The sequence below is a fragment of the Cryptomeria japonica genome, chromosome 3 (assembly GCF_030272615.1).
Source record: "Cryptomeria japonica chromosome 3, Sugi_1.0, whole genome shotgun sequence".
Taxonomy (NCBI): domain Eukaryota; kingdom Viridiplantae; phylum Streptophyta; class Pinopsida; order Cupressales; family Cupressaceae; genus Cryptomeria; species Cryptomeria japonica.
In genome coordinates this window covers 707718103-707742815 of record NC_081407.1, presented here as the reverse complement: position 1 = coordinate 707742815, position 24713 = coordinate 707718103, and the positions used below count along the sequence as shown (strand labels likewise).

Below are 24713 nucleotides of genomic sequence, written 5' to 3'. Positions count from 1 at the left end.
CTTGATTTGCTATTTTAGAACTGTTGGCTTACTATTTTTGGAAAATTTCTATGTTCCACCGAGTTTCTTGACACGGTGACAAGGGGATGGGTTTTGGGGATAGGAGTATGGGGGGCCTAAGCTTGGGGACGACGGGGGGATAGTGGGGGGATGGTGGTGGGAGGGGGAGAGGGGCAGCAAGGGAGTGGTGCTGAATTACATATAGTACTTGAAAAGTTAGTTATAAAAATATGTATAACTGTATAAGGAATGAGTAAACACATTGCAATGATTGCATTGAACTTTGAACACTAATTTATAAGTAGAAAAATTGTGTTGTAGTATTTTAAAAGGATGCAACCCCAAAGACAGTAAAATCTCTAATTGCCCCTATCATTTCAGCTCAAGGTATGGAAATGATAGCATAAATCTATTTCAATTTTGTCGTCATGAAACTAATCTTCATGTGTGTAATGACCACCCTAGATGATCTTTTTTTTTAAACAAGCATAAGAACTGTGCAAACTGAAACAATGCTATCTACGCTATTTAAGTATTGATAATGATTACAAGCTGATACAAATGTTGGTACAAGGCAGCACATTGAAAATATACTTTCTAGATTGCCCAAATTGCATGAAACTAGCACCCAATAGAAAACAATAAAGGAAAATACCTTGAAAAGACAACTGAAATGATCACTGTAGGTAGGTGTTGTGACGTTTTCACACATCGCCCCATTGCAAATGGGGACCTGTGTTTTTTGCTTTTTAGGGTTTGTTTTCTAGGTTTTTTTAGGGTTTTGTTAGTTGGCCTTTGCATTTTGAACGTCGCCCAGGGGATCACATAGGATAGCAAGTCCGGCTTGAGTAAGGTCCTGATCCTGAAATTTGGCTAAGTCTGGAATGTCCTGATCCTGAAATTTGACTAAGTTTGGAAACTGAAAAACCTCCAAAAACTAGATTTTGCAATATAACTCCTGGAGGTCTGAAACCACTCTCAAACATCCTGAAAGTATATATGGAATATAACTTAAAGTATAAGCTCTTATACTTAAATGTTATATTCCATAAAAATTATCTTGATAGAGAGTGCGAAAAGTCAAATTTCGCTCGTGTCCTTCTCCAAGGGTCCAGAGCGAAAAGCGCTCCTGTCCCTCTCCAAGGGACCAAGGCGAATCGCTCGTGTCCCTCACCAAGGGTCCAGAGCGAAAATGCTTAGTTGAGCCATTCCTGACCTTGTTTGGACGATTCGAGACATCAAAGGCATGGTGAAGGACGAAATGAGCATGATAGAGCATCCAGACTTGATCAAAAACAATGAAATGATGAAGTTTTTGCCTAGAGGGTCAAATTCGCTCCTGTCCCTCACTGAAGGACCAGAGCGAAATTCTTCATAAGGTACGTTCTGGGCAAAGATCAAGCAAATTTTATGTTTGAAGGCAAGAAAGGAGGTGAGTTGAACCCGTTGAAGATAAATTGAAGATTACCAAATGCCATCAAAGGCCCAAAATGCTTAAGTTCGCTCCTGTCCCTCAGGAAGGGACCAGAGCGATTTTTGTTATAGATGATTTTCTTGCCAAGTTACAACCGATCTCAAGGCATGAATGAATGAAATGAAGTATGGCGAGACCATTGAAGATAAATTTTGAAGGTGATAAAGTAAAATGAAGCCCACAAGAGTAGGATCGCTCCTGTCCCTCTCCAAGGGACCAGGGCGATACAGTGGTTCAAGGCCGTTCCTCCAAGTTCAAGACCTTCTAAGACAAGGAACGAGGGTGGCAAGGACATTTCAAGACATCTTCATCGAGCACAAGCACTTAAAGGTCATCACAATGAAGAGATTTACACTCTAAGACCCAGATCGCTCCTGTCCCTCAGGAAGGGACCAGAGCGATATCTCTATAATGGCGTAAATTTCAAAACGCAAACAAGTTTCGAGCAACCAAGAGGGTCGAAAGGACATCATTTCACGTAATGAAGATGATTGCAAGTTGGTAAAAACAAGAACAAGCACATAATGATGAACTTCGCTCCTGTCCCTCAGGAAGGGACCAGAGCGATATACACCATATTTGCCAATTCATGCAAAAATCACGTTAAGTCAAGGTTTTGCAAAGGTCGTAAAGGGTCCAAGACATGATTAAAAGATGATATTCAAAGGCTTCAAACGTTAAACAATCATCAAATTGAACAAGGAAGCTATATCGCTCCTGTCCCTCTCCAAGGGACCAGGGCGATTTGTATGGGATCCTTCATTTTCCTTCAAACTCATGCCAAGTCAAGGTTTTTCGAGATCACACAAGGTATAAGGTGTCTTTTGAAGATGATATGCAAGAGTTTTGAATGTCAAAGTGTTACCAATTTGTGCAAGGAACTCATATCGCTCCTGTCCTTTGGACAAGGACCAGGGCGATATTTGCCAAAACACATGATATCCTTTGAAGATCACGTTAAGATAAAGTCGCACATGGTTTTAGACATCATTTGGAAGGTGATGCAAAGGGAAATGGACGTTAAATGTTACCAATTTGAGCTTAAAATGGAGAAAAGACATGGATCGCTCCTGTCCCTCTCCAAGGGACAAGGGCGATGATCCTTTAAACATCAAATTGTCTTGTGAAAAGCAAGTGGGACGAGCATGGAATGAACAAGCGATGTTATTATTTGCCTTATGATGAAAATTGGAGTTCGAAGATACAAGATCAACGTGAAAACATGAAGATCGCTCCTGTCCCTCTCCAAGGGACCAGGGCGATGATGGTTATAAAGGCATTTGTTCACACAAGCAAGACAATCAAGCTCGAAGGACCCGACAAAAACGATGATTTGAACGTCAAAAATGCAAAAATCAAGACCAACATGATGGATCGCTCCTGTCCCTCAGGAAGGGACCAGGGCGATGAGGTACGTATACTTCATTTTCAAAATATTTTGGCACTCAAATAAACATTTTTGAATTTATTTAAATGCTAGCAAAATCGATATTTTAATTAAAAATGGCATTTAAATATTGTGCTTGGTATTAATTAATTATTTTTTGCCTTGTAAAAAAATCGAAGTTTATTAATTAAAAACGATGGCATTTAATAATTGATTATTAAATTAAAAAAAAAAACAAAAGGAGCGCTAAGGTTATGAGGTCGGCCTTGTTATTGATGTAAAAATCGTTTTAATTGATTAATTTTTCCAAAGTCGGCCTATATGGTAATTGTGGTGAGAGCGCTTATAAAGGAGAAGTGAAAATCATTATTTTCACATTATCATTCCACCATCTTACATGCGATCTTGGAAGGAGAAGTGCAAGTTGTGTGTTAGAGTCATTTCAAGCAAAGGAAGGCGCCAAGATCATCTAAGGGGAGCGAACTTAGTTTTCACTTGAGCAAATTGATAAAAGATAGATCATTTAGAGGAGATCACGTCAAGGACATATCAAAGGTGGCGAAATTGCTATTTTGAAAAAGGAGATCACGTTGAACACATCTAATATCAATTTTACCTAGGCAATTTCATTCATTTTGCATTCTAGAGTTAGTTCTCTAGAGAGGTATGGCAAGATCTCTTGTTTTAATTTCGAATTTTGATCATCATTGCCTTAATTTTGAATTTTGAAAAATTTGTTTTCCCTTAGCTCAGTCGTTTTTAGGAAATGATTAATAAAGGACTTATCATTAAGTTTCCTAAAATTTGCTCTCTAATTTATGTTATGTATTGCAAAATCATGTTACTAATTTTGAAATGTTGTGTAGGCATCAAATGGAGATCTCATCAAGGAAAATCAAGCCGGATCAAGGACAGTCTTCGCCGGGACGATCAAGCCAGGACAGGGGCGACTTCTTTCAATCCAGCGTTCCAAGGCGAGGTACATCATCATCTTGCACATCAAGGACAAAAGGAGTTAGAACAAGAGTTAATTAAAGATAGCCTCTCAACGACATCAAATTGAATATCTAGCAAGCTACAAGTGTCAGATGAGGTGGCATCCCAGTCATCACTCCTCCAGTCAGTGTGGTCCACCTCAGCATGTCCAGAGTCAATGTACTTAACTCATGGAAGGTGGCACAAACTCCGATGTACCTACCCCGGCTATCCATTGGTCGATTTTTCTAGAGGGGACATGTGTCCAAGCAATACAATTTTGTCATTGGTCAAGCATTAAATGTTATGTAATGGTTGTAACAAACCCTAATTAGGGTTTTCATTGTTGAATCTTGGCCATTGATCTTGAATTGATCTAAGCCATCAAATTGTATTGTGGGCACTATATAAGCCCAGGCATTTCATTTGTAAAAGGCTAATTAGCAATTGTTAGAGACAGTTTGTAAATAGTTAGAATAGTTAGAGAATAGTTGGAAGCAATTAGAGTAGAATAGGAGGACAAGGCAAGAAATTGTTGCCATTGATTGTAAACAAATTCCATTTTCATTGAAGTAATGGTGAAATATGTCGTTTTCTTGCAATTTGCATGGTTTCTTGTGGAGTCTTCAATTTTAGATGGTAGATGATTAGATGAATGGAGGAAATGCGATTGATTAATGGTGGAATTCGTATATCCATACTACTAGCAGTTTGTTGATTGCAGACCTGCCTTGTGTAGTCAACTGGAATCGTTCAGCTTAAGCTCAATTTCAATTTGTTGCCTCTTCATTGATATGCATCAACTTGGATGGTATCTATGCCTGCGGTGATGATTTGAACATCATAAAGCTCCCTTAGAAGATCGCACTAGTCTTGTGTAGATGTTCCATTGATGTCAAAACAAGATCTAGTTAGAGTTTCATCAAAAATCAAGTCATTGCTCCTACATTCTTAGTATTAGGATTAGATCCTCTCTTCGCCCTTATCCTTTTTCATTTTTTTTTAAGTCTAAGTTAGTAAGAGCCTGTGTCCAGCAAAGCAGATCGAAAGTTCAATCATCACATGTAAGTCCCCTTGTGATCCCAGCAAATCACATCATACCACTGGAGCTTGTCCACACGTAGAGACCCTACATCAAAGAACCTTGGAGTCTACCTAACTGATCCTTTACGCGAATCTTCAGCAGTTAGAGACTATTTTCTCAAGAGAGGATAAGATGCCTTTAGGTATTTTATTCTGTGTATGATGGTGTACAAAATACACGTCAACAGTAGGGAACACACATTTTGATTTAAATTATTGTATATGACAATGTAGGTCCAATACAATTGGAAAATATGTTGCAAGTCTGAAACATCACCATTGTATGTCCAAACAACCCCTTAAAGTAACGTTCCACGAGGATGTTTCCTCCTGGTAAATATTGGCGTTTTCGAGATAGGGATGTCCTCAAGATGTGAGGATGCCCAGGGAACGTCCCTCTGCCCACCCTCCACCTCCGCCATGTACTTGGTCACATTTTCGAGATGTTTCCTGCCTGGGAGAGATATTTCCTTGGACACAGGAAAGGGACGTTGGGATGTCCCTCAGGAGGATAGGGAATGCGCCCAAGTTTCCCGTGGTGCTAGGCAAAAGTTGGGTTTCTATAAAAAACAAAAACAAAAAGTGAATTCTACTTGCCTAACCCTAACCCTAACTTGACCCCAACCCCCAAGGACTTTCCTAAAAGTTATAAAGGAAACGTGTGGGGTGTAGTAGTTCGAGTGATGAGGAGATTGGCAAGGAGCTTGGGGATGATTAGACTCTAGAGTCTAGACCATTAGCCATTGACTCATGAATCATGAGTCATCACTCATTAGTATTACATATTTCTATCTAGTATCTAGTATTTACTACTTTGTTTTTGAATTTTGAACTTTGAACATCGAACATTGTTGATAACTTGATCGTAATTATGAATCATGATTATGAAATCATAAATCTTGAAAATTCTCGTTCCAATGTCTATATTTTAATTTTACTATTTTGATTGTCACCATTAAAATTTAAAAACTACTACTAGTTCAATGCAATCATTGCGATGTGTAAAAACTAATTTTTCACGTACTAATGTATTATGTATTTCAGCACCTCTCCCTTGCCCCCTCCCTCGCCCCCCACTACCATCCCTCCACTGTTCCCAAACTTAGACCCCAACTACCCTTGTCCTTGAGATGCATCCCCTTGTCTTCATGTTAGGAAGCTCTGTGGAACATTGCCTTAAATCCTCCTAAAACTCACTCTATGCAACCATATTCACTCCCAAACAATGCCAAATAGCCTGAGATAGTCTCAACAATACCAAAGTCTTAAAAATTTGCAAGTCAATGTGCAAGTACCCTCCACGGTTGAGGGACGTCTTGGAGTCTCAAGGATGTCATAGCGTCCCCCTTTGATCTTTCTAACACAAGAAACTTTTGAGAAATGCCCCCGTGGTGAGGAAACGTCTCAGAGACGCCGAAGGAAACTTGGTGGCGGCCTAGATCTTGGGGACATCCCCATCTCAAAAACTTGTGCATTTTTCAGGGGGACTCATCCTTGTGGAACACTAGAAAATTTTGAAAAAGGGACATTACAAATATTCTTTCAATGGATAATGGAATCCTTTAGTATATACTATACACTATTTCCTATATTATTTTTTTCATAACTCTAGAGTAGCGGGTGACCGATAAGATTTGTGTGTTCTCACATTATTTTTGAGAAATATATTCATTTAAACAAATTCTTGGTATGATAGAAGATTTGAGGGGATTTATAGCCTATTAGCCACCATTTAATATTGTTGCGATGTGATTAGATACATAATTATACTAGAATTTAATTTATGTTACTACCATTATGACCACTTCAATTGTGTTCTGTATTTGATCATAAACAAAAACTAAACCTTAAAAGTTGTGCTTATGAAGGGGGAGTGCATGCTACAAAGAGAGAGAAACTTATAACCATGGGCTTGCAACACCTCTAACTAATGTGTATATTATGCAGAACCTATCCTAATGAGATAGATCAAGTAATAATCTATTATAAACTACTCTATCCTATCATGTATACTTCATAGTATAGGTAATTATAGAGATGCCAAATCCTCTTGATGATGCTATATATGATATCACATTGCAACATGATATCAGAGGGGAATATGTTATGTCCCTAATCCTAAGTATGAGGGTGTTTGAGTCACTTTCCAGCCTTGGGAGGGATTTCAAACTTTCTCATACTGTCATGCCTCCCTTTCATTCCCTATGGCTATTGGAAATGTCAAAACCATGCTCCTTGTCAACTCCTAAGCCCCATTGCCTCTAGCAGTAGGTATTTCCGAAGTTTGATCTTCCCAATTTTGTTACTTTGCTTATCTGGATCTCCAAACCCTTGCCCACCTTCGCACCTTGGCATCCTTGCATCCCATTTTCTGCACACTTGACTTGAACATTTGGACAACGATATGATGCCATACAAAATGGAGATATTTTAGAGTGGCATTCCGACTCTCGATTTCTTGGTCTCACTTACATTTCCATCCTTCTGGTATGTGATTCCTTACAGCTTACCTTCTAGCATGCCTTTTTCTAGACCCTCAACACTCAAACAAACAATTGCACTGATTGAGATTGACTAGGCATGGCATTAATGGGCACAAATTTGAATGTAAATTGCAAGGAAATCTTTGAAAGCGATCTGAACACTTGTGGGTCCATGCTAGGCCTTCAACCTCTATTATTGAGGAGCATCTTCATCAATTTGGATCATCTATCGATGTTTTCATCAAACCATAACCCCAGTTCAAGCAATTGCGTTCAACTATTGGATTTGAGGATGAAAACCCTTAGGTTTTGGAGATCAATGGACAAAAACCTTTAGTTTCTTGAAGTTTAGAGGGTGAAACCCCTTTGGATTCACAAGAGCATCTACATACAGAGGTTGCAATTGCACTTCAATTCAGTGACATTCAACAATTAATAAGATTTCATTATTTGAGTATTTTCATGATATATTTGTAATTGCTGTAGAAGTAAATCAATGTATTCATATACCGAAAAACTGCATTTGAATGAAATATTCAATTTCAACATGTAATTACATGCAAATACATTATATGTGATGTAGATATTATAGACATGAGTATTTTTTATGATTAATTGTTGTGGGCATTTAGATCTGACTGTTTTATATTAATTTTTTGGATAAGGGTCATTAGAAAATATCAATATGCACAATAATGGGTCAATTATTTTAGACTTTCTCAACAGCTGTAAATCATATTCTTCATGGAGTGAACTTGGTTTGTACCAGGAATTTGGGTTCTAAACAAAGATTATTACTTGATATGATGGAGAAACCATCTCTCAACAAGCACTACACAAGATTGATGCCATATGATATTGAAGCCATGGAGTTGGTGAGTCATGGAACCTACTTTTTACCACATCTCCTTCTATACCACATTTTGTCTAATTATTGTGCCATAGGTCATCACACATGCACTCATCATCTTGAAGGATATTTGGCATATCCTTAGAAAAGGTTAGGGTAATCCAAGCATTAAGTAGTATAGTAGTTCCTTATATCTAGTTTAGGCTTCCCCTAGACATAAAGTATCAACTCATTCCCCCTTCCATCACTATCTCCTCTCCTTCTTGATTTTCTATTCACTTATTCCTTCACCCTCAAATTGACATCTGATTACCCTTAGCTTGACATGTGATTAAAGATTAGACATGGACATTTGTTGTGAAATTGCAACTCCAACAAATCACACACATTGCTTGGAAACTTTACATATTTAATTTTATGAACTGAGATGATATTGCATTTGTTTTCACTTAATTTCATGGTCTCTAATGTTGACCTCAAAAATTATATAGTACTTCTTGATTTAATGAATAATTGATTGACAACATTAATAATATTAAATTTATAATGTACCACATAACACAATGCAAACATTCATTCATCACTTTTGAAAATTTTCATTCATGACACACCATTTGAACTTCTTAGTGCTTACTGGCTTAGTTAGTGCATTTGCAACATTCGCCAAAGTATCAACTTTTTCCATCTTTATCTTTCCATCTTCCACCACATCATGAACAAAGTGAAACTGTACATCAATATGCTTTGTTTTGGCATGAAAAGTATGATTCTTGGCTAAACAAATAGCACTCTGGCTATCACATGTGATGTCCGCAAACAAGACCCGGTCCAGTATTGTTAATATTAAGAAAGCTCCTTGTATTATCTTTATAAATGATATGAATATGGAATAGTGGATAATCTAAGACCAAAGTTATAAGGTATGAAGACTTGCAAGCATCCAAGTTTATATGGTCTACACACAAACAATATACAATCAATGAAAGGGAAGAACATAAAGACTATCATTATAATAAGAAGTCAGACATAGTACCATTAGCATTGATTAGACCCGAGACTATAATATTGGTGACCAATCAATTATTAGTTTTGATCGTCAATAATCAAGTCAGTACAAAGATCAGACGAGTTTTATTAGACTATCAAGGAAGTGATTCAATTGTCGACAAATGGGGAATTGAACTGAAGGATTGAAGTGGCCAGTTGATTCATCAAAATGTTATACATGATGAACGCTATAATGGTGGTAATATTATCTAAGGAACTCAACGGGAGAGGGAGTCAGAAATTCGGATAGTCATTCTTAATAAGTCCACAAAGAATAAGAGCCTATTAAGTAAGAACGATTCGAGACTATTGCTTGAGGCAAATATTATTATTGGTGATAGTCATTAGGTGAAACAAGGGAAAAGATGATTGGAGATAATATCTGAACAATGACAAATGAACAATCGTGGTTTCCTTCTGGTCCGATTCATAGGAAAAAAATCTTTACCACGTCACTGAAGGACGAATGCAATAATATTCTCATCAGTTCAAATGGGTGATACAAAGAGGATTCGATGATTCATGATTAGACTAAACCATCCATTGAAGGAGTTAATGCACCTTGTTGAACAATAGTGAACATCCGATTTGTCTTGACATTACAGCAAGTCAGAGATAACTATGATCATTAGAATAGGCATAACATGATTCCCAATCAGCATATCGAATCAATAATAAATCCTTATATCACTGAGGCACAAGAAGATCAAACATGTCTATAAACTAAAACAAATCGATATTTAGAAGTTGACTAATTGAATGATTAATCATAAATAAGGCAAGGATTTAGAATAATTAATGTTAAGTGGTGATTATGATAAGCAAACTGATTGCTATGAAAAGACATGAATGAAAAGACACAATTATGAATAGACGCAACTATTAGGAGACAACCATTGCCCATCATACATAACGAAGATCAAACTCATTCTATCAGAAAGAGTGGGGAGTTCTACTTTCTTATTTGGATCTTTATTGGATCACCGAAATGGAGCAATTGACCCCGTGCCAATAATATGATGGTTTGTATATAGTGAAATATCAAAGACAATGACACAGTGGCAAATGCAGATTGACGATATCAGAGACAACATCATTAATCATTATTGCAATCACAGGACAAACATATCACTATAAGTGATATCATTATATACTTTGCATAAAGACATATAAGGAACGTTAGACCATCATATCCTTCTATGGGATATTTGGAATCAGTATCGTATATGGGACAAGACTAGGCACTGCAAGAATAACAACGGGCACATTTCAAGTTTATATTGATATATCAGATATTGCTTTACATCAAGATACCATAGGGGAACATTACAGAAGATATATGCAAATATAGAAGGAGAATTATGTAGTATTGATGCTGAGTTAAAGGAGGAAATTTTGTAGTTATAAAGGAAAGACATTTGGCAAATATAGAAGAAAAGAAATGATAGCATTAATTGGGAAGATAAGTTCTATTTTCCAAACTATTCTTAAAATTTTAAGTTAAATATCATAATAAAATGGCATCAGTTTGGGTAAATCTTATATTACAATTCTCACGTTAAGTTGGATTTATTGTCTTAGGATTAAATTAAGGAAATTCCCATTTGGGGACATTACATCACAATAGATAGTAATCTATCTTTTATCAAAACTAATATAAGAACAAAATATTTTAAGCCAAATGGCTTCCTTACAAGCATGAGTTGCTGCCATGTACTCTGCTTCCGTAGTGGACAAAGCGACTACAGCTTGCCGCTTACTCATCCATCTAATAGCACCACCAAACATCGTGAAAACATATACATTGATGGATCTTCTACTATCAATGTAACTTGCCCAATTGGAATCCACATATTCATGAATGCAAATTGGTTGTTGAGATCTAGCTGGATAACCATGAAAACACAAAGAATACTCAAAAGTACCCTTCAAATACCTAAATACTCTCTTAACCGCATCCCAATGCACCCTACCAGGATTAGCCATAAATTGATTAAGGACTCGCACTGCTTGGGCAATGTTTGGCTTAGTACAAACCATATCATACATGAAGCTGCCAACAACACTCACATAAGGTACTCTAGTCATGTTCTCCATCTCAATATGAGATTTTGGAAATCCTCCAAAGAAAGCTTTGTCCCTTGTACCATTGGAATGACTAACTGTCTGTAAGTTGTCATGCTGAATTTCTCAAACATAGAGTTAACATACTTTGGCTCATCCAAAGATTTTTGCTAGCTCTATCTTTGATGATCTCAATCCCAATATTATATCTCACTACACCTAGATCTTTCATCTCAAACTGTGCTGCTAACCGAGATTTCAAATTTGAAATCATTCTTTTACCATTCCCATTAAACAACATATAATCTACACAAGACTATGATAAGAATGTGACCATTTTTCAGATTTATAATACACAATGGTTAGATTTAGATCTCAGAAATCCCAAAGACAACACATAGGTGTCAAACTTTTGATAACACATTCTAGGAGACTGTTTCAAACCATATACAGATTTCTTCAGCTTACAAACAAGGTTCTCTTTACCTATTTCAACGAAATTCTCTAGTTGTGTCATATAAATTTCTTCCTCAAAATCACTATGAAGGAATGTTGTATTCACATCCATCTACTTGACTTCCAAGTCATAAGCTGTTGCGAATGATAATAGGAATCAAATGGATGTCAACTTAGCTCTAGGAGAATATTTCACCATAATCAATTCCCATCACCCAAGAATACCCCTTTGCTACCAATCGTGATTTATGCTTCTCAACGCTGCCATCTGGACCTAGTTTCTTCTTGAACACCCATTTACATCCAACAAGTCTCTGTCCTTTAGGCAAAGGTACCAGATCCAATATAGAATTCTTCTTTAATGCAACCATCTCTCCATTCTTGACTTCTGTCCAAGAATCTGCATCATGCATACCAATAGCCTTTTTGATAGTCTTATGCTCATCATTCTTAGTAATCAAAGCAAATATGCAATTGGAATCCAACAATGAATAACCAAACCTTTTTGGTGAATTACTAAATTTGTCAGGTTGCCGCCTATTACAAGTAGACCTCCTCAATTGTTGAGGTTGAGGTTCTTGCTCTTCTTCAAAACTTTTAGAGTTGCTTGAGGTCTCCTCATCATCAGGTCCAATAGGAGTGCGTAGTCATTTTTCATCAGAGTAGGTGCTACCTGAACTACCTCATTTTTTTGTTTCTCTCCCTTCTTAGGTTGCAAATTAACAATGGGAGGTTTCAACTCACAAGAGATCACACTTCTACTATAGAGCACCTTCTTTGCAATTAGATCCCAAAGCTTGTAACCTTTGACACCAACACCATAGTCGATAAAGATATACTTAACTGCCTTGTTCTCTAATTTTGATCTTTTCTCACTTGACACGTGCATATGCCTCACAACCAAAGACTCCAACATGTCTTAATGAGGGCTTCTTGCCAGACCACGCCTCTATAGGTGTCTTTTCAACTACTATTGAAGTAGGAGATGTGTTAATCAGATAACATGCAATGGCTACAACTTCAGCCTAGAACTTCTATTCAAGACTAGCACTACTTAGCATACTCCTAGCCCTCTCTATCAACATTGTGTTCGTCCTCCACAACTCCATTTTGTTGTGGGGTTTATGAAGTTGTCTTGTGTATCTTAATCCCATGGTCCTTATAGAACTTGTCGAATTAAATTGCCAAACAAAACTTACCGCCATTATCAATTCTCAAACACTTAATTTTTCTACCAGTTTGGTTTTCAATGAAGGATTTGAATTCTTTAATTTGACTAAAATTTTTAGATTTACTTATGAGGAAAGACACAATGTCCTACTATAGTCATCTATTAAACAAACAAAACACATAGATCTAGATATCAAAGGAACATTAATAGGACCAAACACATTTGAAAGAATATAATCCAAAACCCTAGAACACTTATGAGAGCTGGAATAAAAAGTAACATGGTGTTGTTTACCATAAACACAATGTTTGCAAAATTCAAACTCGAGATTACAGTCATCAAGGCCTTCAATAAGGCTCTTATTTTTCATGTCTCTAAGACCTTTCTCACCAATATGGCCAAGTCTTTGGTGTCATAGCATTGTCTTATCCGCTGGGAGATTCATCTCCAAAGCATTTGCACCCTTAGGTACCCAAAAAGAACGACCATTAGATGTAGAAACAACAATATTCTTCTTTGCTTGATCTGATGGTGAGGATGAAGAATCCAAAGCCCTTTTCTTGGACTTCATAGAAGCACTATTGCATTGAACCATGCGTGCATCCAACTTATACAAGGTGCCATTCCGAACAGCTTTAGCAAGAACCATATAATCTCTTGTCATCTTGTATCCACCACTCGAGAAAACAACCTGCGCACCCACATCAGTCAACTTGCTGACTGAAAGAAAGTTTGGTGCTAAACCAAGAATATGTAGGACACCATCAATCCCCTTCACTCTGCCATCAGGGTTTCCGATTTTGACTCTTTCATGGCCAACAACCTTTAGGTGAGAGTCATCACCTAGATACACCTTCCCACCATCAAACTCTTTGTACTTTGAAAATCAACCTCTGTGAGAGTTCATGTGGAAAGAGGCACTTGAATCTATCAACCATACATCTTCCGATACATGTGTTGCCAAGGCTACAACAAAAACATCTACTTTATCCTGAGAGGATTTTTTAGAGTTAGAATCGGATTTTTTTTTTACGTTTTTTTTTTCCTTCTCACACTTTACGAAAATGACCAGATTTGCTGCAATTCCAACATTTCGCCTAGGAATTTTTACCAGGAGATTTAGATCTCCCTGGAGACTTGGATTTACGCTTGTCCTCTCTCTTGCCTTAATGCATCGTTCTACCACGAGCAACTAGGGCTTCCTTATCCATCTTAGAAGATTTCCTTCACATCTCTTCAACTAACAATGAAGCAACCATATCCTCCATCTTGAAAGTGGTTGTTGTGCTTCCAATGGCCATCACAAAGTGATCCCAGGAGTCTAGCAAAGAACATAATAGAAGCATGCATTTCTCTTGTTCATTTATCTTGATATCAATAGAACCTATTTGGGCAACCAACATATTAAATGCATTCATGTGATCTACAATGGATCCTCCTTCCTCCATCCTTAGAGAATACAACTTCTTTCTTAGGAATAAATTATTTACCAAGGAGTTCCCCTGATAAATATCACCAAGCTTCTTCCAAAGCTTAGTTGTAGTCTTCTCTTCATGTACATTCAAGAGCACAAAATCAGCTAGGCAGTGTCTCATCACACCCTTAGAGTTCTGATCCATTGTATCCCATACATCTTGTGTTGTAGTTTGGGGTTTTGGTGAAGAAATTGCAGCCCATAGATCTCTGTCTACGATTATGTCCTCCATTTTGAGTTTCCACAACTCAAAATTGCGGCCATTAAACTTCTCCATCTCTATTCTACTCGATGTGATTGCCGTCTCAAAAATGCAGCAAGGTTATCAAATCTTTCTTTGCAAAACTCCCATTGAAAATAGACCAACACTAAAAATCCTTCTATCCAACAACAATAACAAAGATGGCCAAGCTCTGATACCAATTGAAAGGAAGCAAAGTGCGGAATAATGCTTCCAAATGCTAAATCTAACAGGAGAGTGAATGGAAAATTGTTTTACAAACCCTTTAATTCTTACAAATTAGATAAACACATACAAATTCAGATTTAAACAAATAAAACCATAATAGATTTATGTGCTAAAACCCTTTTGGGAAAAAATCCACACTCCAAAAGCCAGAGCTCAATTGTATTATCGGTAACAACCAATAGTTAAAATACAATGCACAAAGCCAATGCTCTTCAGGAGTAATTACAACAACAAAGAACTCTGGAGAAAATCTGGTACATAATAATATCCAAACTATCATCCAAAATACACTAAGAAGACATAAATTTATAGAGCTCAACACATGAGTGGAAAGCACCCATGGTTTCCAAAACCAACTCCAATGCCAAAGAGGTATGTGGTGTTATAAACAAGTTGCCATTTCCATGACTTGTTGCACATAGCAACTTTCCAATGCACTAACTCATGACTCACTCATAATGGTCATCTTGCCATATGCAACACCTACCTCACACCACTTTTCAAAAGTGAACTCCACCATAATTACCAGTTGCTTAATAATAAATCTCCATGACTCTTCCACTGAACTAATAATTGTCATAGTAAATAAAAGAAATTGTCGTAGTCCCAACATAGCAACCTATGACATAGTCCCCTAAATTTAGGGACTTTCAAAGTGGGTGAAAAATAAAATAATTAAACAAACATGTTAGGACTCTAACGTTGAGACACCTTAATCCCAACATTCATGTCAATTTGTAGCTACCAAAGTCCTACATTGATTCTCTGCTTGTACAACTACCGTGATGCTTCTAGTAGTTTTGTGGGACTGTCTAAGGAAAATTATTAGAATTTGTTATCCTTTGAGGGCTTGTAGAACTACTTAGCTACTTGCATGCGGAAGACCATAACATCGGTTGCCATTGTACAATTGAATGGTAGGCTTGCAATTGCCGCTCCTATGACAATATTGCTTAGTCTATCATCTTATCAATCATTTTGTCTAGGAAACTGCATTGCTGCATAAGCATTTACAAAGGAAATGATTTGTGAAACGATTGTAATAAAGATTTTCATCTGCATACGCAATCTTTCTATTTTTTCTAGGCTTCTGGCTAAAGATGGTCTCTATTTGTTAAGATTAAATTTCAATAATTCAATTTGAGAGTTGTCGTATACAGGGGACTTTCCTGTCATTGAATGCTGAAACTTGAACTTTGAAGCATGGGAAGAGTGCTCTACTAATCAATTTATTTATTAAATCAATCTGGTATCATGATTATCAATAACTAGCTCCATAAAGTATTATGTATTAATACTTTGTTAAAATTTAATTTGATATCATAATTATCAATGATCATCCTCATAATATATTACATATCGATACTTTATGTTGATGAAAGTGCTCGTTTAACCACATGCAATGACTCAGATCAGTTGCCTTCCCAACCATAGACGATATACTGCTATCGTCAACCCCGAGCACTCTGCTTATTTTTTCCTAATTGATTGATAGCCAAGTAAATGTGATAACACTTCATATATATCCGCCTTGGATGAGGAGATACGTCTCTTACATGAGGGTCGACTCGCATTGTTTAAACAAATATTAATCACATTTTATATTTAATATATATCATGGCCGACTCTATGAGTATATTTAATATACACTCATTTTATTTTCTTCAAGTCGGCCCGAGAAGGATACCGACTGAAGCTACAATAACATCAACACTCCCTCTTAGCTAGGGAGGAATCCTTCTCGATATCTTAGTCACGTAGTGACATCCACCATGGCTTCTCCCAGAGGTTGGGTCCATCATGGCTACTCCCATGAATGAAAATGTAAATGAACACAGGTGCCCATCATGGAGTCACTCAACGTGATGTCGTCATCTCATCATGACGCTCACCATGGCTACTTCTAGAGGGTGAATAAACACAAGTGCTAAGTCATGGAGTCTCTCAACATGACATCCACCATGGCTGCTCCCAGAGGGTGGATCCACCATGACTACTCCTAGAGGGTGGAACAAGGGCTTTCACCTCAAACTTCTCTCACAAAGAAGAATGCATTAACAAGGGCTTGCACCTCAAACTTCTCCCCCACAAAGAAGAATGCGTTAACAAGGGTTTGCACCTCAAACTTCTCCTTCACAAAGAAGAATGCATTAACACAAACCTTACAATGATGTGACTCCCTCTGAAGCTCTAACCTCTTGACCTCCTTGTCCAAGGTTGCCTCTAATAGTTTGTCAGACTCCCTTTGAATGTGTTGGTGTAAATAATTATTCATCTTGGATATTATTACACTTTACTTAAGTTTACTTAGGTACATGCATTTAATAGTAGTTTGGGTATGAGACACTTGGGTGTTTGTGCCACATTGGGATAGTGTGTGTAGGAGAATTTCCACCTTTTATGGTGTTGATCTTATCTTGTTGTTACATTCCACCTCATGTGGAATATTTTATTGTTTCTCCTACCTACCCTTGTTTCTTATTGAACCACATGTCATGTTTGTGTGCTCACATATCCCCAGCCTTGCCTATATAAACATGCTCATCTACATTGTTTGTACGGACATTCATTGAACATCTTGTAATGATCCAGTTGATCATATTTTGCATCTTGATAGAATACAGTTTATTACTATCATCTATTTCGTTCTCTCTTATTTGTGCTTTCCATTGCCTCTAGATCTTGACAAAATCTCACATGGTATCAGAGCCTGAGAGCTAGGAGGAAGGTCAAATTATTTGCAAGCAGATTTATGAAGAATGGAAGTTGACGTAACCCTCTGTTCACGGGCCTTGCCTTCATCTTTTCGTTTGTGACACATAATTTCAGTGGACTTGTCTTCTTTCTCCTTTGTCATATTATGAGGGAGATTTTATACTGTTAGTGCTAATGCTTCTTGGTTTTGTTTCAAGTTTGATTAGTTCACTATTGGCACCTGTATTTTTGACTAGCAACTTCTTCTTGCATGGTTGAGTAGTGTCATTGGGGTCACTTGTGCAGATTCATTTGCCACCTGCATCTTCAAATTTCAGATGTTTTGCTTTTGTTTTGCATCTAATCATTGTTCGAGTAGTGTCATTGAGGGCACTCATGCAGATTCTTGATCTTGATCATCATCTTGGCTTTTGAGGAGGTTCTTCATTCAGTAGTCATTGACAAATATTCACACTTTTCTTGTCTCTTAAAGGATATTGTTTTGCACTTTATATAGTTGCATCTCTTGTAATTTTGAGGGGGGGTTTTATTCCCACTAGGTTTTCCTTCTTTCCTCTTTCCTTTCATTAGGTTTATCTCTCCTTAGTTAGACTTAAGGGGGGGTGTTAGTGCATGCAACAGTTTGGTGCCTGTGATTTACGAGAAATTTGTGTTCCACCGTAACCGACACTCATGCATTGCTAGATATGCGTCAACTAACCAAGGAGTGCATTGTTAAACTCTACATCTTCCTCGTAATTTCAGTTTAACTCTTCATGCATATCCTCTAGTTTGTGATTCCACTGTAATTTCAATTCTTTTGGTGGTTCATTCTTTATATAAAATCATGCTTTCAGCATATTGTAAAACACACATTGAATTAATAGAGTTTTTTTGGTTATGTTTTTCCTCCTGCAAGTTTTGTTTTCTTTTTTCTAGCTAGATCTGTAGTCTACAATGTAGAAAATTTAACATGGTATCAGAGCATGATCTTTTTATGGGGGGTCAGTTGTTCATTTATATCTCTTGGTGAAATTCCATTTGGAGGCATCTTCATCTGCAGTATTTTACAGGGGTTCTTTGTTGGTGGCATCATTTTCATATTTCCACATTTGAATATTTTATCATGATGTATGCTCTTGCATGAGCAATGTTGTACTCACACTATCACAAAGTGCCACACCTCTTTGTATCTTGTTATTGTTGACCATTTGATGTAGTCCTCTTGTACACGTAGATTAAGAATATCTTGTGAGACTTGGTGCATGGCTCCAGTTGAGACTTAGATTGTACACATTTGTACATGGCTCCCGTGAGACTTAGATTATACTAGTATTTCTGCCATTTACGAGTATCCAGATGATGCTCAAAGCAAGTTGTCTCCATGTCTGATCGTCTTTTTGTTGCGGCAAGTGATTCATCGTCATCGACATTGGTACCTGGTTTTGTCACACTTTGACATTATTGGTGCAACATTGGCTCTCTTTCTTCCTTATGGGGAGGTATTTTGGTCATCATCATTGGACCATCTTTACAGGAGATTCGACATTGAGGGGGGGCTTCATGGTCTCTCTTCTCTCTTATGGGGGGAACATATTTTTGTTCTTCTCATTCATCATTAAAAACATTGCGTGCTTTCTTCATCTCTCTTTTGGGGGAGGGTTTTTTCCCATTGGGTTTTTCTCTCTTTCCCCGCTTTGTGAGAGATTTCATTGCATTGGTTTTCATTGCATTTGCATTTGTACATGGGTACCTAACATGGCCTTGTAGTGGGGACCCATCTTGCATTGCTTAGTTGCATTGTAGGCTTAAGTGCATTCCCCTAAGTTGCACTTAAGGGGGGGTGTTGGTGTAAATAATTTTTCATCTTGGATATTATTACACTTTACTTAAGTTTACTTAGGTACATGCATTTAATAGTAGTTTGGGTATGAGACACGGTGTTTGTGCCACATTGAGATAGTGTGTGTAGGAGAATTTTCACCTTTTATGATGTTGATCTTATCTTGTTGTTACATTCCACCTCGTGGAATATTTTATTGTTTCTCCTACCTACCCACACCTATTTCCTACCTACCCTTGTTTCTTATTGAACCACATGGCATGTTTGTGTGCTCACATATCCCTAGCCTTGCCTATATAAGCAGACTCATCTACATTGTTTGTATGAGCATTCATTGAACATCTTGTAATGATCCAGTTGATCATATTTTGCATCTTGATAGAATACAGTTTATTACTATCATCTATTTTGTTCTCTCTTATTTGTGCTTTCCATTGCCTCTAGATCTTGGCAAAATCTCACAGAATGTTAATTCCTCCTCTATGAAGAAACTGATCACAATGACAAATTGAATAGGTTCTTTCTCTTCGATCTTCGAAAGATGTCTCAGTTATGTGCCACCAACTCAGTCTCATGGCTGCAAGCATCAAGTGCTTTCTTCCGTTAGACTATGTGACTCATGTCATGGTACTGGAAGGATTCTTGGGTAGAGCTGCATCCTTGCAAGACTCCTTGTAGGAGTATCTTCTTCTACAAAATCATCTTCTCACATGATGACTCGATCATCTCAGCTGTCACCAACTCTGCATAGATCATAAATGCCCAATTTCACTCTCTCCTTCACCAACAGACACTAGAACCACCTTCACATGCTATTAGAATCTCACTGGGACACACGCAGGAGATTGCTTAATTAAGAAAAACAGTTTATATACATGGAACATCTTCTTGAAGCGGGTGACTTAAGATTTCTTCACAACAACCTCAACAACAAAATGGTGGCACGTGTATTCATTTCCAACTTCATATAGGGGAGATATCACGCATTGCTGAAGACATTTCTCTCAAATTGGTATTCCATGATATAAGATATTAATTTTCAGCGTTTGGAATTCGCTGAAATTAATAGATAAGCACTCTGGCTGAGCGCTCATACTCAAGCACGAAAAACTAGATCTCATTATACGCAACGGTGAGTCACTAAAGAAGCAATTTCACTTAGATAATACTCCACTTCAATGTCCTTCGAATAGAAGATAACACCGGTGTTGGATACCTCTTTGATGACTTCGGTCATCTCCTTTATCTATGAAATATAATATAGGTTGATGTCCTTTAACAATACCTATTAATACTAATCATCCCAAGATTTTCCAATAGCAGCCTATAATCATAGACATGACTCACAAAATTAACCAATATCAACCTCCTTTAGGAAATAAGTTTTCCCATTCACTGGTCTCCAAGGTCAAAATCTTTCAACAATTGGAATATCAACCCCTCCCATCAAATATCATGTCCGTCATTAAACTAGCACACTCGGTAATATAGTAGATGGAGATTATATGCGCTACAGGGTGAAGCCGATGTTGGGAGATCTCTGTGTAAGAATGACGGTGACCCAATAATATTTGTGGTGGCCAGGAATATGCCAGTTTTTTTGCTTAACAACCACGATTCTTCGCAAATCATGAATCAAACATATGCATAGCCTCGACTTTAGATATGGCAGAAGTATGTCTCAAATTAATTGTCGTCAATGATAAATCATGCGTCGAGTATTCATTTTGCACAGGGATCGATCAAATCATTTGAAAGCAATGTAATTAGCATAATAGAATATTGGCTTGAGAACATCATTGCAATTAGGTTTCTTCACGACACACAGGCACATGAGTAGTTTGCTACTTCAATCACCTTGCAGTACTTGTATTAAAAAACACCCATACATCTTTAACCTGGATCTGATACCATGTTGATTAAAGTGCTCGTTTAACCACCGACAATGACTTAGATCAGTTGCCTTCCCAACCATAGACAATATATTGCTATCGTCACACTCAAGCACTCTGCTTATTTTTTCCCAATTGATTGTTAGCCAAGTAAATGTGATAACACTTCATATATATCCGCCTTGGATGAGGAGACAGGTCTCTTACATGAGGGTCGGCTCACAGTGTTTAAACCAGTGAAGTATTAATCATTAATCGACAAATCAAAAGTATAAGTGAAGTATTAATCATTTGGGGAATTAATTGACAAATCAAAAGTATAAGATTTTTTTAAAAAATCAGGGAAAAATCGGCAAAAAATTAGATCTACAAATGTAAATTTTTTGAAGAAAAACAAGCAAAAACTACTTTTTTTGGTATTTAAGGGCATTTCCATAGTATAAAGATATTATAAGCAAATAAAACTAAGTTTGGATACATCGGTACAAAAAACATATAAAAATAATAAATAAATACATTTTTACAACCTAAAACAAGAATTAAAAAAGTGTAATTATAATATAATTTAATTTAATAAATTATGTATATAATAAAATATTAATATAAATTAAAATATTATATATTATTAATATATATTAATTTGAATTAACATTATAATATCAATAACTAGTTATTATAATATAAATATAATCTATTCTAGAACATATAAAATAATCATATATTATTAAACATTTATATTTATTATAATTTAAATTATAAAATATAAAATATTAAACTGTTAATCCATTACAATGTATTTTAAACATTTATTAAATATTATAAATTAAATTATGTATATTATAATAATTACGTTAATAAATTAAATTATGTATATTTGTTAATATTAGACCAAATAGGTTTGATTTAATAATGTTTCACCCAATCAACTTAAATAAAATACAAATATAAATTAATTCCAAGAATATAAATACACTATTAATAATAATTATTTAATTAAAAAAGAATAATTATTATCCATTATTATTATTAATATATTTATGATCTGATCACTAATATATTATACACTCATAGATTGAAATAAACCAATTTATTAAGAGGAAACTCAGAACTCCAATTAGCGACTAAAATAAGATATTTAACATGATAAGGGTCGATATTTGGAGAGATATGATCTAGGAATAATAACAAGCATTAATCATATTGGCTGTGGTTCCTATGATTACGATAGCATGTTCTGCAACATATAAGTGCAACTAAAAGATATCGATTACAATATCGGTTAAGATAGACATGCTAAACTATAAATTATAAACTAATTGGTACGAAGGCACAATAATGATCAGTCATCAACAATTATAATCAAACATATCTAACAGATACCGACTTTGAAGGCATCGCTTAACGAAGTTTAATCAATAATAGTTATGGAAGGATCGATGAAGGAAAGACACGACTCGTCAAATCTCAAGCGATACCAACCTTTGGCTTTTGAAATATAAGAGCGATTTTAATAGTGGGGGGCAAGGGGTGGAAGAAAAAGGAGAAACACAAGAGGAAGTTCGATGGCCTTGGGAAGGCATTCACACAGGCATGAGAGGTAACTCCCTACCCGTAAGAGAGACAGCAGGTATAAACCACTACACTATAGGTTTACAGTATAAAGATAATAACTTTAATTAAATTCATAGTATTACTGTGTGTTCACAGAATAAATAATAACTCTAATCAGATTTACAGAATCACTGCAAATTAATATAAATAAAACATGGTAAGATATTGAAATTTTATTCATTAAGTATAGCAGGGGTAGTAATTAATAATTTATAGAATTGGTAATTACATAAATTATTGGTAACATTATTTAATTCATTTACTATTATGTATACATATACTCATATCAGAATTAGGAATAATATTTGGGTTACAAATATAGCTATTGATATGACAATAGATATTAATATAATAATTATAATTAATATCTTTTAGAACTGAAAATTCATATAACTAGTGATTAAATAATATGTAAATGATTTATAAATGATTCTGAACAAGACTAATTATAAGTAAAGTAAATTAGCAAGTACATGATAGACTAAAGAAAGATAGAATATCACAGATTTGTTTCATGTTAAGATAGATTTGATTCTTAATCAATCTAGTTTAAGTCATAAATATATGGAAATAGATTAACTATGGTTAAAGGAGGCCTAACCTTAGTAGGGGACATTACAATCTATATGCTTATTCGCTAGGCATGTTACCTCTCCAGGCAATTGGCAATTCAAAATTCAAAACATAAAATCTGTGTTGAGCAGACACCTTATGCTTTTTCTGGATTAAAATTTGGATTAATGTTTTGAACCATGTGAGCATTTTGTTTATTGAGATAATTTTTAGTTTTACCAATAATTTACTTCTGTCTTCTGTCACTATAACTTTTGATGGCTATTATTTACAAATTGCAATCCGTGTTTGTAATGTTGGTACAGTTAGGAGAGATAAAATCTACAAGGAAAGGCAAGTTTGCAGTAGAGCTTATTCAATATCTATGAAGCATCTGAATGGAACGGTGGAAAAACATGTCATAAACATCTTTGACACTAGAAGATCTACCTAGTAAAGTGTGGGCAATATGTTAAAACCAGCAAGAGACCTTATTGTATATTACATTGAAAGGCAAATGGACTGAAAATGTGGTTAAAGTTGTAAATTTTGTTATTGAAAAATTAGGATAAATTTCCTATTTCGAGGATGAAACATGGTGAGTGGTTTTGAAGTTTTACAATTTTCGTAAGATTTATTTTTTAACTAATGCTTCTCATATTATTTTGGCAAACAATCTTTTACATCAGTCTAATAACAAGTCCCTGGAAAGTCTTAAAAAGATCGAAAAGATAATGTTTTAGAAATAACTCAAGTTCTTACAGAAACACTCAAACATAACCCTGATAAGCAAAACTATCTCCTTAAAAATTCTCTACTCCTCCAACCTAGCCAGGGATCATGGTAACTTCGCACCTTCATTTTCACAAAAGTCCAACATCAATTGGACTGTTTTCCATTCCAATTTACAGCTTCCCAGTTCATCCAAGTGTTCCAAGAAAGGGTTGTTTCTAAGAAGGAGGATCACTGAACAAATAATTAAATTTGATCAAAACCATGCCCACAAATTCTTTTGTAAATAGACACCTCCAAAAGATAATTGTTTCATCTCTACCACACAAATTGCAAGTTTAATGTGAAATGACAACTTGTAGAAGCCTTGATTTGATTAGGAATCTCCTACTTATCATGTGAATTAGCCAAATTCTCAGTGGAGAATTAACCATCCCAAAACTTGTGCTTGAAAGA

The 24713-nt window shown here is 36.0% G+C and overlaps 1 protein-coding gene across 4 annotated transcripts in view; it reads left to right on the top strand.

Annotated features, from left to right (window-relative positions):
* Nucleotides 1-24194, top strand: part of LOC131066525 (uncharacterized) — a 79207-nt gene extending 55013 nt beyond the window's left edge. For 2 of the 4 annotated variants that reach the window (XM_058001300.2, XM_058001299.2), the window contains exons 10-11: nucleotides 3728-3840; nucleotides 23852-24194. In XM_058001300.2, the coding sequence (XP_057857283.1) occupies nucleotides 3728-3840; nucleotides 23852-23855 (117 nt within the window). In that variant the 3' untranslated portion in view covers nucleotides 23856-24194. Of the gene's footprint in view, nucleotides 1-3727; nucleotides 3841-8171; nucleotides 8278-23851 lie in introns of all 4 variants that reach the window. The other 2 variants (XR_009111686.2, XM_058001301.2) reach the window with 2 other exon arrangements.
* Nucleotides 24195-24713: the final 519 nt, after the last annotated feature.